The 18,731-nt window shown below is 40.3% G+C and overlaps 1 protein-coding gene across 1 annotated transcript in view; it reads left to right on the forward strand.

The window, feature by feature from the left end:
* The window catches only part of LOC146860841 (uncharacterized), a 915,295-nt gene that overhangs the window by 309,567 nt on the left and 586,997 nt on the right, over positions 1-18,731 (forward strand). Inside the window, exons 17-18 of the mRNA XM_085646176.1 lie at positions 11,350-11,611; positions 17,078-17,127. Of these exons, the coding sequence (XP_085502302.1) occupies positions 11,350-11,611; positions 17,078-17,127 (312 nt within the window). The remainder of the gene's footprint in view (positions 1-11,349; positions 11,612-17,077; positions 17,128-18,731) is intronic.

Below are 18,731 nucleotides of genomic sequence, written 5' to 3' on the forward strand. Positions count from 1 at the left end.
GGTACGCGTACTAAAAAAAAATTTAAAAAAAAAAAAAAAGAACTGCAAATAAATTTTACATGTTTATTTTAAAAAATATATTAAAAAAAACATATTAAAGAATTTTAAAAATTTAAGCATAGAATTTATAAAAGGTAAGAAAATTAAATTAAAAATATGTAAGAAAAAATAGAAGAATAAAAAAAAAATTAGCATTTAAAAAACCTTGCAAATTCACTGAAAAAACCATGGGTTTCAAACACGTTATAGTTAGGAATTAGCATTTAAAAAACCTTAGAAATTCACTGAAAAAACCATAGGTTTCACACACGTTATAGTTAGGAATTAGCATTTAAAAAACCTTAGAAATTCAGTGAAAAAACCATAGGTTTCACACATGTTATAGTTAGCTGGACATTTTACTCGTAAAAAACCAATGAAATTCCCCCGTTATAGTTAGTTCAGCTAACTATAACTCGCGCGCCCGCAATGCACTGCTGATGACGTCACATATTACATCACTCATGACATGGTCAGTGACATCACTCATGACATCACTGATGACATCTCAAATGACATCACTGATGACCTCACTGATGACATCATCCTTGTGATAGAGTGGCAGACCTCCTCTTCCCCTAATAAAACCTTTGATACACACATTCAAAAATAGAGACTAAAATTTACAAAACAATGGACATACCAATAACAGTTACAACAACCTCTTCAGTAATTCTAAGATCCACATACACATCCACTCATTCACCAACAGTCCAATACAGTCACTCATACATGTACTCACTTATCATATGTACTCATACACCTATACATCCTGTTACACAATGCCACTCATCCATAGAGCTACTCACACACATAGTCACTCATGCCAATAAAGAATCAAACATACATTTACTTGCATATACAGTTATACACACACCACCACACTTACTTCTACGGAAACTTACACATACTTAGTCTTTTAAACAATTACTTATAGAAATACATACTTATTCATACAGGAACTCTTTCAATCTCTCACTCTCACATATACTCACATATATAAACCAATAGTCACATATACTAGTTTTAAACATATGTAGTTACTCAGAAAGACACTATTGAGACAGTCATTCACTCACTAACACACCCATACACACACTCATCCACCCATGCAGTCCTGCACACATGCTCTGTTCAACACATACAAACAGTGAGTCACTCATTCATGCACCTATGCACTACGTCATACCCCCCACCGAACCATGCAGACACTCATACTGATACTCAAAAAACCAACTAATAACCTATATAGACACCCATGTAGCTACTCTCCAACCCATGCAGCCACTTATACACAAAGTGAGAGACTGATACAGATATTTATATATTTAAACATTACTCACTAAGCCATGTATTCACTATGATACACTTAATCAGTCAGTTACACAATCAATTTTTCAAAAAGAAATCATCCATTTAGACAGTAATATACCCATTTATTCTTCCATCGACCTTGAGATATACATATATAAAACATATTTAATTTTCAGAAAAACACACATTCACTGGATGATGTCATCAGTGAGGTCATCAGTGATGTCATTTGAGATGTCATCAGTGATGTCATGAGTGATGTCACTGACCATGTCATGAGTGATGTAATATGTGACGTCATCAGCAGTGCATTGCGGGCGCGCGAGTTATAGTTAGCTGAACTAACTATAACGGGGGAATTTCATTGGTTTTTTACGAGTAAAATGTCCAGCTAACTATAACATGTGTGAAACCTATGGTTTTTTCACTGAATTTCTAAGGTTTTTTAAATGCTAATTCCTAACTATAACGTGTGTGAAACCTATGGTTTTTTCAGTGAATATATATATATATATACTTTTCATTATATAGGTACAATTACAAATTATACCTATTTATACAGAAGTGTTATCTTTGCAGCGACAGCACTGTATATCATAATTAATATTTCATTTTTCATTAGATTAAATAATGGCCACTCAATGTTATGGCTTAATTCCCCCAGTCCTATTTCTTACTCGTCCTGGTGAACCTGTATTTGAAATGGTTAGTCTGGAAAGAGTACTTCCTTAATTACATATCGGCCTTAAAAGAAGAGAATGAGGATGAATTTTCTGCTTCTAGGAAAAAGAAAATGTTGTTGCACGGTTTAGGACCAGAAGGGTCTAGAATTTACTATCAAATGTAAAAAAACCAAGATCTGGTGGTAATGTATTTTTTGAAGCTCTAGAAGATCTTTATGCACATTACCAACCTACTGTTTGTGTGGGAATTAGCAGATTCAAAATTTTCCAAAGGAAACAACATAAATCTGAATCTGTTGAAGATTAAGTGTCTTCTTTGAAGAAATTATCTATTAATTGCGATTTTGGAAACCTACATGACAGTTTCATTAGAGATCAACTAGTCATGCACTCCAATAATGCTGCCATCCAAGAAAAACTATAGGTATGCGGAGACGCACCTTAGAATGAAATTATTGCCATAGTTAAGAAAGGTGAAATGTCAAAAAGATGTGCACAAGTCACACTTAAAAATAATGAAGAGAGTAATGTTGTTAGCAACATAGGACGGACCTATGGGGAGATTCTTGGTGGCCCTCTGAGCTGGGGCCGACCCCCACTCCGGTTGCGGAGATCAAAAATCTTGGTGTTTGGCTGGACCCTTCCCTCAACTTTGTTGGCCACACCAAAAGGACGGCGGCTTGCTGCTTCGGCATCCTGCGCAATCTGCGCCCTGCCCTTAAATACTTCGATGCCGCAACTCGTCAATTGGTGGTGCAAGCGACGGTTTTGGCACGGTTGGACTATGCCAGCTCCCTTTTTATAGGATTAAACCAGGCTGAGTTAACCCGACTTCAAAGAGTGCAGAACGCTGCGGCCAGAGCGATCATAGGTCTTCCTAGGTTTTGCTCGGCCGGTCAATCTTTGCGAGCCTTGCATTGGTTACCCGTTAGGCAGCGGATCCACTTTAAAGTTTTGTGCCTCTCCTTCAAAATTCTGAAGGGCCTATCACCTCCCTTACTGCACCAACTCTTGTGCCCTTACATCCCGGGCCGCACTCTGCGCTCGCTAGACCAAGAATTAGCGGTAGCCCCTCGGTTCAAACTCAGTCGGGTGGGGGGTCGCTCTTTTAAGGTGCGGGCAGCCGCACTCTGGAACGCTCTCCCTTTGAAACTCCGGACCTTTGGTGACCTGCTCTCCTTCCGCAAGGCCGCTAAAACTCATTTATTTTCTGAGCTTTGTTAAATCCTTCACTCCCCAATTTCTTAATAATTATTTCTGTTCCCCAGTTGTGTTGTGTTCGCCACCTTGTCGGTGCGCCGGGACGCTCCTTCGCTGGAGCAGCCGTGCGCAATACAAATAGCACTAACATAACATAACATAACATAACATAACATAACATAACATAAATGAGAGTAAGAAAATTGACAAACGGAATGATAAAGATGTCAGTAAGAAAAGCACTACCTTTAAAAAAATGTACCACAATGACAAACATCTTACATGTTACAGATGTGGGTACAAAGGGCATAATGCAAATGAAAAATGGTGTCCCGCTTTGAAATCCAGATGTGGTTATTGTGGTATTATGGGGCATTTTACAAAAGCCTGCAGAAGGAGAATTAAGAAAGATAACAAAAAAGTAATAGGATGTGTTGAAGACAAAGTTGAAGAACATGTTGGCAATGGGAACTCCTCTACTGATGATAGCATATTGTGCATAATTGACATGAATGATGAGGAGAGTAGTACTAAATATTAGTGGCACAAGCAAGAAAAAAGCAATTTTGAATTAAATATAGGTGGGGTTGATTTACAAATTGTACCTGATTCAGGATCATCTTACACGATTATACAACATAAGGTATGGGAAAGTAAATTTGAAAATGTTCTTGATTTAAAATTAAAACCTCCAGATATAAAACCAGTAACTTTCCCTGGTGAAAAGAAACCTATAGTAGGTTATGTAGAAGTTAATTTCAAGTTCAAAGACAGAAATGCCATGGGTAAACTATATGTTGCAGAAAAAGGACCATCCGTATTAGAGTGGATTGATCAAGGGGAACTTGGGATCATTCTTAATCCCAAGATGGAAGATCAAGTTATGCTTTTAAATGAGACAGATGATAGCCTTGGTAATGATATTGTTAAACAATTTCCTAGTGTCTTTTCTGGAAATGTGGGAAAACTGCGTGGATTCACACATAAAATTATACTCAAAGACAATGCTGTACCAGTTTGTCATAAAGCCAGGAACATTCCCATCAGCACAAAAGAAGGTATCATGGCTGAATTGGACATTTTGGAAAAAAAAGGGATAATAGAGCCTGTAGAAAGTGCAGAATGGCTCGCTCCATTAGTCGTAGCACGCAAACCAAATGGCCGGTTGCGCTTATGCATTGATTTAAGAGATCTCAACAAGAGCATCGTTGTAGATAAATTCCCCTTACCAAGAATTGATGAATTACTAGCGCAGACCAATGGGATTAAATGGTTTTCGACCATAGATTTAACATCTGCGTACCATCAAATCCAGTTACAGGACAGCAGCAGAAGCCTAACAGCTTTCATAACTCCTTTTGGATGTTATCGCTTTGTACGAATGCCTTTCGGCCTTGCTTCTGTTGCTGCCGTCTTTCAGAGGTTAATGCACAAATTATTTAAAGGATTAAAAGGCATTACATATTTTCAAGATGACATACTAATCATGGGTCGCAATATGTATGAACATGATGAAAGATTAAAGAATGTTCTTCACATATTATCTAAAAAAGGTCTAACAGTCGAACTAAAGAAATGCAAATTCAGGATGAAATCCGTAACATACCTAGGACATGAAGTAAGTGGCGAAGAGATTTCTCAAACAAAAAAATTTAATTGAGGCCATTAGGAATGCTCCGGTACCAAAGTCTAAAGATGAGATAAGGTCATTTCTTGGCATGCCTGAATTCTACTCAAAATTCGTACAGAATTTTGCCACAAAGACAGACAATTACTTAAAATAAAACAAGAATTCATGTGGAATAAAGAACTTGAAGAGGACTTTATGAGATTAAAAACTGATCTTGTTTCAGCTTTTCCTCTCCAAGCCTTTGACAACCTTGCAAAAAGTATCATCACCACTCATGCGAGTGGAAAAGGTCTAGGAGCAGTCTTATCCCAAATTAATGTCAGAGGTGAAGAAGTAACAATTGCATTTGCTTCTCGAGCACTATCTCCTACTGAAGAAAGATATTCAGTTATAGAGAAGGAAATGTTAGCCACAGTATGGTCAATGGAAAAATTTAGGCAGTTTGTGTGGGGGCACTAAATTCATTCTACGCACTGATCATAAGCCATTACTCAAAGTATTGACATCTGATGGTGTATTAAAATCCACTCCAAGTATAGCAAAAATGAATTTAAAACTTTCGGATTTTACTTATGAAGTTGAATATCTTCCTGGGAAAAGGAATCAGGTAGCAGGCTATCTAAGTAGATCCCCTTTACCTTATGAGCCTTTTGAACAAAATGATTGGGATGATTTTAATGTGGCAGTGATATACGATGATACTAAAGCTATCTCCAAAGAAGAATGGACCAATGAGTATGCAAATGATGAGGTATTGAGTAGAGCAAAAATCTTTATTACTCATGGATGGCCCATCAAAAATGAAAGCCAAGGAGAATTGAGAGCTATGTGGGAAATACAAAATGAACTATCTATTGACAATTCTAGTTATATCTGCAGAGGAGAAAGAATTGTTGTTCCTACGTCTCTACGATCTAAAATCTTAGAATTAAATCATGACGGTCATTTAGGCATCCTCAAGCTGAAAGCAAGAGTAAAAATGTCATATTGGTGGCCAGGTATGGACAGAGCTATAGAAACATTTGTTAAACAGTGGACCACCTGCCAAGATTCTGACAAGACCCAACGAGTATTCAGATCCACTCTTGGCACTAGACATTTGCCTGATCGGCCTTGGGAAAGTCTTAGCATCGATTGGCTAGGTCCCATTGATGATGAGGAAGGCAACCATAAGCACGTTCTAGTAGTTATTGATGATTACCCTAAGTGGCCGGAAATAGAAATTACTGAAAACTTTGACACAAAGCAAGTCATCAAATTCTTAGAATTTTTGCGAGAATGGATTCCAAAGAACATTCTAAGTGACAATGGACCACAATTTTCATCTGAAAAATACATGCAATTTTTTAGAAAGAAATGGTATTTGTGTGAAGAAAACCCCTGTTTATCATCCTACAGGGATTGGTATTGTGGAAAGATTCCACAGAGTTATAATGGGCAGTGCACAGGCATCATTTAATGCTGGAAAGATTGAGAAAAAGAACTTTTCAGTACACTTTGGGCTTACAGCATTACACCCACAGGTACTGGATACAGTCCTTTCAGAATCTTACGAGGCAGAGAACCTTTTTCAAAAGACAATGTTGCCTGGAACACCATGAAGACTTATGGTAAATGGTCACCAGCTGTTGTTAGATCCACTTTAAGAAAAATGCATGATACTCGCAAGGCTAACTTTGATAAAACACACAATACAAGTGACATTAAATTGAAAGAATGTGATTGGGTCAAAGTGAAACTCAGTTCTAAAGTAAAAAAAGGACAAAGTAAATATTCTGCACCATTGCCTTTTTCAAGATCTGCTGAATTGAGTGATGGAAAAATTTGGCATTAAAACAAGTTGTCCAAATATAGTAATGTAAACCACAATAAAAGGGTTGAAAAACCTTTTTCATCAATGAGTTGGATGTGGGACAAAGTCACAGACACCACTGCTTGGGATCAGGATAGTATTCATCCCCAATCTGTCAGGATCACCCCCAGTGTTGCTACTCAATCTCAACCTTCTAGCAGTTCTACTCAACCCCCCAGTAACTCTGGAAAAGTGACACATGTTGGTAGAGCAATAAGATTACCAGTAAAATATGGAAACTTTGCTACGTAAATAGATTTGTTTATTGCGTAAAGGGGGGGATAGAGTATCCATCTTGTATGTTCATCAATCTTGTAGTTTCATATATAGTATTACATATTTATGATTTTATTGTATTCTGAAGTATGAACATAATCATATTAATATACTTATTTTCTGTCTATTAATTCTAGGATTGTAATTAATTAGTTATAATTGTTTTAGTTGTTTTGCTGTTTAAAGGAAGGAGATGTGCCATCACAGCTATCTTAGTAACCATCACTATGGTTACTGTTGCTGTATGCCTCTCAGTGGATGTTCTAGTTCTAGCTGCAGAAGTTAGAGACAAGGCATCCTGCTGAGTAGATGGTACCTGCTTGCTCTAGAAATAAATCTTTCTTTATTCAACCATTTCTGACTGGAGCATCTTTACAGGTACATTACATGAACATAGTAGTGACTTAAAACTACAGCAATTGTTGGTGTTGCTGGCTTTTACTATTGAGGTGCATTAATGAAGCAGCATGAGTCACTTGTATTGCAAGAACAGAAAATTATTACTGCAGGACCCTGGATAAACAATATGAGGTCTCAAAACAGCATCAACTTAGGTTGATATCCTTATTTAGTCACATTGGCTTTTCTCTGTCCGGCCTTATTTCTGGACTGCCGAGGAAGTTCAGGTTGGTATTTCCAGAAGTGTCTAGTACTGTGTTATACAGACCTGAGTTCTGAAGGGCAATAGTCCTGAGATAACAGCCAACAGCAGTCCCCAATGCCAGTGGTGGCTACTATAGAACAGGGGTGATGAGGTGGGAGAAGATACAAAAAATATCACTTACCTGATTACGGCAGCAGCTTCTCCTCCGTCCTCTTCTCCTCCTGGCAGCACACAGGCTCCCCTAAGTCAACGCGCAGTTAACAGAAGAAGCAAAGAGCTTCACTGCCTGCTTAATGTGCCTCTATTTTAGTCTAAACAGTGGCATCACACGGTCAATAAATTCGTATATTTTGTGGAGGTGGAGATTTGAAAAGTGCTGGCATTTTACAAAAGTGTCGGTTTTGGGTCTGTTTTTGCCAGTCACAAAATTGCTATATAATACTTTAAGCTGCCTTACCAAGAACAAGGGTACATACATAAGGAGCTATCTGTTAAACCACCTTGGAGCCGGGGCCAATACAACAATACGAAATAATGCTAGAACTAGTATAAGTTGGAAAAAAATACAATGAATTAGATGAAAAACTTACCCTCATGCAATTGAAGTAAAATGAATCAACAAAAAAAAAAGAGAACACTCTCCCAGAAATCTTACAGATGAAAATATGTATTTATTAAAATTAATTGAGATTCATGAAACTGAAAAAAGGTACAATAAGATACAATAAGATATAGGTGCCTGGTGCTCCAGTGATCACTCATTGGGGTGCAAAAGTGAGAAAAAAATTGTATAGAAAGCACAGGAAGGATAGCACATAGAAGAAGAACTATCCCATAAAAATCATACACAGGTAACATTAGTTCATTACTTTTGCCACTTTTCCTATTGTCTATGGTTATTTGAGCCCGCAAGTAATGGGCGATCAACATCAGGACCAAAACACAGAAGGTGTCAGAGGTAGTGGTATGCGATAGATTTTTAGAGTGGTAGGGCAGAAGAGCACTGTCCAGCACACTGCCTCAGGCCAGGTTGCCAACCCTCGGGCCAGACTTTTTCATCGCACACAAGCAGACATGTATACACAAACAGTTGCAGGCACGCCAACAGACATTAATACATACATTCGCATGCACTCCCCAGCACTAAGACAAACTCACAGTCACACCTTAAAACACAAAAACTGATTAACAAGCCCTGAAGCTCCATTATCTGACATGCTGCACTGCGTGACTCTAGTGCAGCATGTCAGATATGTTTTGTGTATTTGTGAGGCTGGGTTGTGGCAGCCCCCGCCTGACATATGCACAATACATCTAGTGGCGCCCTCTTCTGTGGGAAAGTTATATTACAACTTTTACATGCAAACAAACTCTCCATGAGATCGGTTGCTTTTATATTAAAGCGGTAATATGCCAAGCATTAGTGGCAGTGGGAGGCGGTGGGTCGATGCCATGGCGCCCCCTAGCGGCTGCCGCTGCTGGTCAGAGGCACCCATAATGCATGGAGTGTAGCCAGATACACAAACACTATAAGTATGCATCAACTTAACACAAGGACAAATGGTCTAAAGCGTCTTATGGATTAATTGAATTTGTATTTCTAAATTCTGTTAATTATAGCATTGAATGTATTAGTAACAAGTACAAAAACAGTCACTAGGGATTCTTTACAGATCTATTATGACATTTTAGAAAATCAACCAGCCTCTATTACTAATACAGCGCTACTCAAAGACAGTGTCATCCTTGGTGTGTTATTAACCCCATGGATGGAGCTTTCTTTCAGATAACCAGATCGCAGGATGAAGGTAGTGAGCCCTTTTCTTTAAGGAACCTACTAGTACACCATCTCCCTTTGTTGAGTTACCAGCATTTCAATGATGTGCTTCTCCTTACCTGACCTCCCATGACTGTATACAAAGTCCCCTTAAATGATGGTGACTCCTTCTCAAGGTGGTCTACCATGTGAGTCTTTGACAGCTCAAAGATTCCCCCAACTCACAGATTCAACAGGTTCTGAGACTGAACTACATTACAGTAGTTGCGAATTTCGGAATGTGCTATGGCTATGTAAATCTCCTCTCACAATGTCCTTTCGTGTACTGGTTAGAATCGCTGTCCGTTTCTCAAATATTCAATGAGCCTTCTCAAGCAGCAAGCAGCAAACCAAGCTCCTGTCAGATTGTTGCTCAAGGCCTCCTCTCCTCTATTTACCTCTAAACACCATAGGATGCTCCAATATCTTCTATCTTTATCCATTTTATTTTGCCTCCAAATGTCCTCCCCAGACTGAAGGTTCAGTATAGATCCTGTGGGAAGGCCATAGTGAAGGACATCTCCCGGTTGATCCTTGTCCTGCCCCATTCCATTTACTTGACTCACAATTACCCTTTATTGTGTTGATGTACCATTAAAGATCAGCTGGCCTTCCTCCAACGCTAAAGTTGCAAAGTGCTTGAAGAATGGCAAGCAGGGCGTCATAACGAGGTCGCTTTTGTGATGCCCGGTACCCTGACCCTGAGAGCCCTCTTAGAAAAGAGGCATCACCAATTGGTAATGTTGGGTCTTACTTCACGGGTACTTCAAAATTTCTCCACGGAGTTTCACCTCATTAAAAAAACAATGGGGCCCTGAGTTACTGTTGACCTTGTCATTTCAATAGGGCTGGTACTCTCATTCCGGCCTCATTGGAATTACCAGGACCTTGCAATGGGACCATTAGCCATCAGTTGGATCACTTTTTGGTGTAGGGCAAACAGCTCAAAAAAGACAAGCTCCAAAACAACCTGATGTACCTGTCCCCCATTAGGGCTGTAAGACACACTGTACTGTACTACTGGAGTGATTATTGCACTGAAAGGGAACACTGTAGGGCCCTAGGGCAGTTTAACAGTTCCGACTCACTCCGTACCTCACATATAATCCCTTTCTGAAGCTACGTGAAAAGCATTTGCTTTTGTTTCACATGAAGAAAGTGAGCAGCTACCGACCAGACTACAATCAATTGGTTTAGCGATAACTTGTCAAAGTTAGCACGTTACAGTGAAAAAAAGACCAGCTTTATTCTAGAGTGAAATACACTTGCCCCCACACAGACAGAAGTAGGGTCATCGAAATAGAATGACAGTGTCCAATCATGAACTGCCACTTATACAAACACTGGCTGGCTTTCCCATTTACACTGTATTTAGTTACAGTGAATGCACAAAAACTAAATTGAATTTGAATGCTCTGTTCTGGTGTCCTTCATACGTATTTCTCATTCTTCATTTTAACACACACTCATGTATCTGATAAAAAAACTTAAAATATCACCTTTGAATACAAATAAACATCAATATTGTAAACAAATTCCGCTCAGCCATGGAGCACTGCCCTGGACCAGGGTTTTCCACAGTCGGTCCTGGAGGGCCGGATCCATGCCAGACTTTTTGCACATCCGCATTTAGATAAATGTAGTTATCTTAAAAATCTGCATGGATCCGGTCCTCCAGAACCGACTTTTGAGAACCCGTCGTAGACAAACAACAAACCGCCACCCACCTGCCACCATCACCTTAAATTGAGAGGGATGAAAGCATTGTTGTGTTCAGTTTTGGACCCAACGGACTTTCTTGCTGACTAACATCTGTGATCTTTAAGTGTGATCTATAACTAAATGTATGGAGGTTTATGGGAAATTTTGAAATTAAGGTAGAAGAATGTTTGGGCTTATGCACCGTCTCTTACCTCTCCTCTGTCCTCTTACTAGGTGTCCACCCCAGATATGTCTGCCCCAAGTCGATGGAGTACAGCTTCAACGTTACCACCTGCCAGCCCAGCTGCCGCTCCCTGAGCCAGTCGGATATCACATGCAGCAACCTCTACTATCCAGTTTATGGCTGTGTTTGCAAAGAAGGGACCTACATGAATGACTCTGGAAGCTGTGTGACGCCTAGTAACTGCCCGTGTTACTACCAGGATTACATCATCCCCCCTGGCTCAGACGCTGTCATGGAAAATGGCGTCTCTTGGTAAGATGCACATGAAGAATGTGACGTGCTGAGGAATCAGTATTAGAAATTGTTTTCCTTTGACATGATCAGCAACTCTAGTTTTGGTGAAGGAGGCCCAGGATGGGTGAAGGAGCGAGCATAAATAATATTTGCTCAGAAGCAAGTGTATAGTGAGCCAATGTCCTGATCTAGTCAGTTCTAGATCTAGAGCAGCAATGTTGAATGTAAAGGAAGACTATTTGTTTTCTGGTGAATGGAAATGTCAGTTCCAGAAGTCTGGTCCTAGAAGCACTATGCAGTAACCAACCCAGTTGTTGATTTGTGAGTGGGTGGGTTGAACTGGGCAAGGTCTTGAGAAGACAGATGTCTTGGATGGAGCGTACATTTTATAATCATTAAACATACATTAAGGGGGAAAGCCGAAGACCACCTTTTGTACATAATGCAGAATCCCCATTTACATCCTGCTTTGCACATAGAGCAAGTGGAGCACTCTCCCAGATAGGGGTGCGCTTTCCTACTTCAAGAAAAGACATTGAGCAATATTATTAAGGACCTATACGCTTTGGAAAGAGTTTTGATTGGTTCTGAGTAAACTTAATTTCTCTAGTTGCAACATGGTTAGTATTGAAACAACTCAGAGGAAAGTAGAAAAAGGAATTACATATTTTTTTAAATATAGTAAGAGAAATACGCGTGGAATAAGCAAAGAGATTGCCAATGAGAGCAAGGGCGCCTTTACATCACAGATAACTGAAGGATTTCCGAATTGGCTCTAATGCAGGTCACCATCAAATCACTACCCTTTACCCACTAAGAGTATCTTAGTTTTGTAAGCGTAAAACTTCAGCCAGTCTGTAGCTCATCAAGGTCTCTGTTACAATTCAGGTAGGCTGTTACCTCTCCTGGCTGGCCTGGTGTAACACGCACAAACAGCTATCGTGAAAGAGGAGACATAGGCGGGAGGATATGTCCTTGTTTGTCTGGGGCTGCAGAAGCCTTGGCAGGTAAAAGGGAAGTGGAGACCCTTGAGGCACTTCACGTGAGGTGGCGGTTACTGCACTGGCTTGGCCTTTGCCAAGAATCTGAGCTGAGTGGACTACAAACATGAACATGGGTATGCCTTTTTTACTCTTGTTGTGCAGAAGCTCTCTCAAGATGGCAATCAATGCTGTGCCAGTGTTATGAATGAGATGCACCTCATACATCGCCTCATCAGGAGTACCAGTGAACTCTTGATGTTTGCGATGGGAACAGTGGCTCAGATTTAGATTGCAGTGCAAAGGAAAATCAAGTTAGACGTCAGTGTGTATTAAGTCCAAACCAAGGAGTTCAATGTCTTCATCTTTAACGATTTTGGGAAACTTCATGCCCTGACCGGTCAGAGATTCGGTCACTGGTGTAAGCCTTGCTGTGGTGTTGTTTTCAACATAGGTGAGGAATTTCTCACCACGGCAGGAATAATCATTTGTACATATAAAATATTTCTGCCCTCTCTTTTGTGATACTCTCCCCATTTAAGTTTGGTTTCTGGGAATTGCGCAGTTCCTTGAAGTTGTGTAGATCTTTGTAACTTTTTCTTTTTGCTAACCTAGTAATTTGAATCTTCTCTATGTAAAGAAGACAAAGTTTATATCTGCTGTAGTATTCAACCATTGTGGAAAGCCTCAACTGGGTAGCAATTAGGCAGCACTCTAACGATCAGGCGAGGACGCCTACGGCTCTGGTTGGAGAAAGAGCTAGTCAAGATGTCCAATCAACATTTAATGGTGGCCCCCATCAGAAACACGAAGGTTACAAAAACCTTAAACAATCATTGAGTGTCTTTGTTTTGACATCTGGTTTTGCTGGATACCTTTTGGGTGCTTTAAAATGAAAAGATCTAGGTAAAAGGGCTACTTACTAAAAGTGCAAAGTTAAAATATTTGTTTTTATTGTTTTAGTATTATGCAGAAATCTTTTCATAAAGCTTAAGAACAAATACAGTTGTTTAATTAGTAGCTCAAAAACATCTAGACCTGTATGCTCAGATACCTGCACTGGTTCTTGCTTTATGTCAATGAGATTTGTAAACTGCTCTATTACCATTCGGTTTCCTGGCGCTAGCTTACCGATCGGTGCAGAAGGCAGATGTCTTACCAAAAATCTGAGTTGCTGAAAAGCCATGTTTTCAACAACCGTCTAAATCTGAACAGGGAAGTGGCTGATTGGATAGATAACAGGAGCTTATTCCAAATGGATGCTGGTCCTAGATAAAAACTTCTACCGCCCCAGTTTATTCTATTCAATTTTGGTACCACCTTAGTCCTGGAGTTAGATGATCTAAGTGGTCTGTTAGGAGAGTACCATCTGAATTTCTGGCCAAGAAGTTGTGGTCCTTGTTTGTGCAAGACCTTTTTACGCAAAGCACAGAGCCTTGAATTGTATCCTTTCTTTTACTGGCAGCCAGTGCAGCTGCTTGATGATTTTCCTCACCGAGACATGTCTGGGGGTGTGTGTGAGAACACTTGCTGTTGTATTTTGTAGTACCTGAAGCTTTTGTAGGTGTTGAGCCCGAAGATTCAGGTATAGACCATTACAATAGTCTAATCTGGCCAGCACCAAAGCAGATATAACCAACTTTTAGGATTTTAATTTTTCTTAATATGAAAAATGTATAGGTAGTCAAGGCATTGATCTGGTTGGCAAAGGAGAGCTTACTGTCAATAATAATCCCAAGGTTTTCACTTTTTCAACCGGTTCTGGCAAGTCACCCAGATTCGCTGGCCGCGAACTCTGGGTCCAAAATGAGGGATTGTTTCCAAAAAGCATGACTTCAGTCTTATTAGAATTTCAGCTTTAAGTAGTTAAAGCTCATCCATGAGATTACTGCTGTCATGCACTCATTAAATTTCTGACTGATGGTGTGAGGTTGTTTCGTGACTACAACGTCAATCTGAGTGTTGTCAGCATACGAAGGTAAGGCAAAGCCGAAGGATTTTACGACTGGGGCCAGGGCAGCAATGTAAATATGAAAAAGAGTGGGGCTAATAGATGAGCCCTGTGGCACTCCACATGGGAGCTCAAAAGTATCAGACTTGAACAGATCCAAGGCAACAAATAGTGTCCTATCTTCCAAGAAAGATTTAAGCAGGTGGAGTGCAATTCCCTGCACTCCAGTTGCTGCTAGACTTTCCACCAAGATGGTATGATGAACAGTGTCAAATGCCGCCAACAGATCTAATAAAATGAGGGCGGCCCATCCAACATTATCTAGTGCTTCCTTGATTTCCTCAGCCGATTTAATCAGGGCCGACTCAGTACTATGGCCAAATCTAAAGCTGTGTTGTGTCTTTTCTAGCCAGCTTTATTTGTTGACATATTCCATGAGCTGTTTATTCATTGCCCTTTCTAGTAGTTTAACAGGAAAAGTAAGGCGCGACATCAGACGATAATTATTAGCGTTTTCTGGGTCTAAGTTGGATTTCTTTAAAATAGGCTGAATGGACGTGGTTTTCCACATCTTAGGAAAGCATCCTGTCATAAAGATTATATTAAAAAATGTTGTCCGCTATAATCTCTTGCGCCAATTCAACCACACCCACTGGGCAGGGGTCCGTCGGCGAACAAGAATTGGTTTTAGCTATTAGATCCTTAACTTGCGCCCTTGTCTAGGTCAGCAAACTTATCAAAACTCTGCTCCCCTGAAGGACTACCTACAACAGGCCTAATGTCAAAAGTGGGCTGTTTATCCTTGGTACTATGTCTACCTACTTCATTAAAAATACTTTCCGCTTTATGCACAAAGTGCAAGGCCATTTTGTCGCAAAGAGGTTGAGATGGTACAATCTCTGGAGTGTGTGGCGATGTAAGGAACATCACTGTACTAAAAAGTTCCTTGGAGGAGTTTTTGACGCTCTCTATTTTTTTGAGAAGTATTTGTTTTTTTCACTCCTTACCATTTCCTTATAATTACTCAGACTTTATTATATATCTGCCTCTCTACGGGGTCATAGGCCAACCTCCAGAGACGTTTCTGTTTTTACATCCTAATTTACGCTCCTTCAGCCTATCCAAGTAACAAGGGGCTGTAGGGCGACCTCGACGAGAACGTGTGGAGGCCATAGGAGCTAATAGTGAGACATTTGTTTAAAGCCAGTGGTGAAAATTACTGGCATTTCTATCTAAATCTTCCACATACGCCTGTCGGGAGCTAGCTAAATGTTCTTGCAGTTCCCGTTGATTGATCCTGTTCCAGGCTCTCGCTGATTTATTTCAGAGTACACCACCTGTTTGAGGGGCACTTTCTAATAGTTCAATATAAAACGCAATGGCCGAATGATATGAGGTAAAAAAGAGGTAAAAAATCCCATCGAGCTTGTGGCCTGCCCGTTGAATGGGTTCCTTCACCAATTGTGAAAGCCCAAGGCTCTCCATAGAGATCAAGGAGGCCTACTGTATCAGCATCTGAGTTGGCTTCCAGGTGGAAATTAAGATCCCCCAACACTGTTAGGTTGCAGGCGGCCAGCCCGTCTTCCAAAAGATTGTGGATATTATCTATAAAGGAACCTCTCGGGTCTGGAGGACGATAGACTAGGATGCCCTTGAAATCATATTGAGCGTTTACTTGAAAACTAAGAGATAGAGCTTCACAAACGGGCAGGGACAAGGAAGAGAAGGTACCAAAAAGTGATTCCCGGTAGAGAATGTCCAGGCCTCGGCCTTTCCTGTCTTTCCTATCCAGCGTGAAAATCCTGTAACCTGGTGGTGTAGCTTCTACCAGGGTGGGTCCAAACGCAGCATTGGTCCACGTCTCTGTGATAAAAATTAAGGGCCCGATTCACAAAAGTAATCTGAGACAAAATCCTAACTTTACGACTTTCGGTATTCACAAAAGAGATTTAGTAGTAGTCAAGTTAGGATTCCTAACTTTACTACTACTAAACTGGGACAAAATACTAAATTTACGACTTTCGGTATATACAAAAGGGATTTGGTAGTATTAAAGTTAGGATTCCTAACTTTACTACTACTAAATGCCTTTTGGACACCTTTGGACTGTCTTTTTATTATTTCTTCCAGCTGTTAAAATTAACTCTGATTGTACCCCTAGTCTCTACTACAACAATTTGTGTACATTATAGAGAAGCCATTACAACACCATATATTACACACCAGCAGTGTGGACATCATGTCTTTTAATATCACAAATGAAAGTAAGCTGCTGATTTTGGATGTAAATTGTATCTGTGATGGTGCCAAAAATGAGTACGCTACAGATTGTGGTGATTGACCTAAAAATAATCATAGACCTTCTTCAAGTTTAACGGGCACAGATCTTCATAACAGGAGACAATGGACCTTGGTTAAGGACCTGCTTGTCTCCTCTAAACATTTCTTTTAAGCCCTTAGTTGGTGGCCCAATTCAAAGTCCTACCCCTGCCACAGAAAATATGAAAAAAAATTCAAATCATATTCTTGACCTTTTTCTGTTTTTCTTAGCAGCATCTGTAAATCCGGGAAGATAACTTGTAGCAGCCCTCAACCAAATCCAGGTAATGCATCATAATAACTAAAAGGGAGCTTTCAAGATGGTGGGGGCGTTTTGTGTTAGGAGGGAATGCTTATCTTCTTCAGTATGGAACAGAAGCAAAAACATCACGTGCAATGCACACCAAGTGTGTTTTCAAACACAGAGCTTCTAAAGAAGGGCCAGCGTTAACATTAGCAAACTAGTAAGCATTGAAAAACATTGGGAAGGTGGGACACTTTGAGTTACTTTCAGAGGAGGTCGCTAATATGTATATCCTGCTATGTCTAGAAGGCATATTGGCTTGAGGGGGAAGCATGCTGAGCTTACCATTTCAAGACTGTCAAATGCTTTATGTTAGACCCCAAAAAGGGCAGCATATTGTTAATTATTGGCCCATTAAATTAATAGGCATGTAGGTAAACTGGAAAAGTTCACAGGTTAGCCGACAAATTAATAAAAAAAGTTTAGAAATGGACCAGTTCCTTATTTTGCAAGAACCCTGTTCAGTTCAAGAATAATTTAGAGAAGAAATGCCAGCAATTTCTGTCTGGAATAATGGAGGTTCAGTTTTAACATAGTTGCATGGACCACTGTAACAGTCTCTATAAGGTCCTGCCTTCTATCCAGCTAAACTCTTGTTTTTATCCAGCTAAACTCTTGTTTGCTTGCTTGAGCTGACAAATATTGCTGTTTCACTCCCTCTTTCACATGTGTGTTGGCTCTGTGTCAACCAAAAAAATACATGTACATTTCTTTGTGCTATTCTGAGTCTATGCATTGGCTTCCAGCTGACTCCGTGAGCCAAAGCATGCAGAAAGCGTGAGACCATGGCCGGCACACCACCAGCATTGTGGTCTTGTGGCGTGTGCGGCTACGGCAGTCCTGCTGTTGGAGTGTAGATGTCGTAATAAGCCCCTTAGTGTTTTTTTATAAATCTTCCACCAGTGCAAGCCTGAATCTGTTTCTGAGGAAGGTGCATTTTAATTTGACACCTATAAGGTCCCCATGACAGCTCCCGATCTATTGAAAGTACTGAAATTTCTCGACTCCCAACTTTTCAGTGTATTTGGAGCAGCTCCTCTGAGTCAGTCACTTCTAGGACTCCCAGGACGTCAGGGACCTGTATTAAGGGCCAGGATCTACTCCAGCAGAGACCACCAGCAGTTGGTGCTGGTCAACTGGTCACTCAGGAAAAAGACAACTTGTTGTGTCCCTGGAGTCATGCAGAATGTCAGCCAACTGACCTTAGGAATTCACTTATTTGTCCTGGGTACAAGAAGGAGGTGGTCTAGTCCTTCAAGGCTTCCTTCAGGTCACATACAAAAGGTCCAGTCATCTTCTAATGTTCAACAGGTCAAGAAAGTGTTTTAAGGAGGGTGCTCTGGGGCTTCACATTTATGTCTGACACTCGTCTGTGGGTGGGAGTAACTCTTGACTCCTCTCTGATCAATGGGGTAACTTTTACCAAGGTGCAACCCTACCCGCTTTGCAGCAGTACATGTTTTCCCTACTGTAGATAATCCCACAGTTCACCTTTATTTCTACATTTCAAGATGGAGGAACCCTTCCTTTCTTCTGCAGAGTCTACCTGGCCAACTATAGGTGCGGCTAGGGAAATGAGCAGTC

The sequence above is a fragment of the Triturus cristatus genome, chromosome 3_1 (genome assembly GCF_964204655.1).
Source record: "Triturus cristatus chromosome 3_1, aTriCri1.1, whole genome shotgun sequence".
In the NCBI taxonomy this organism is placed as follows: domain Eukaryota; kingdom Metazoa; phylum Chordata; class Amphibia; order Caudata; family Salamandridae; genus Triturus; species Triturus cristatus.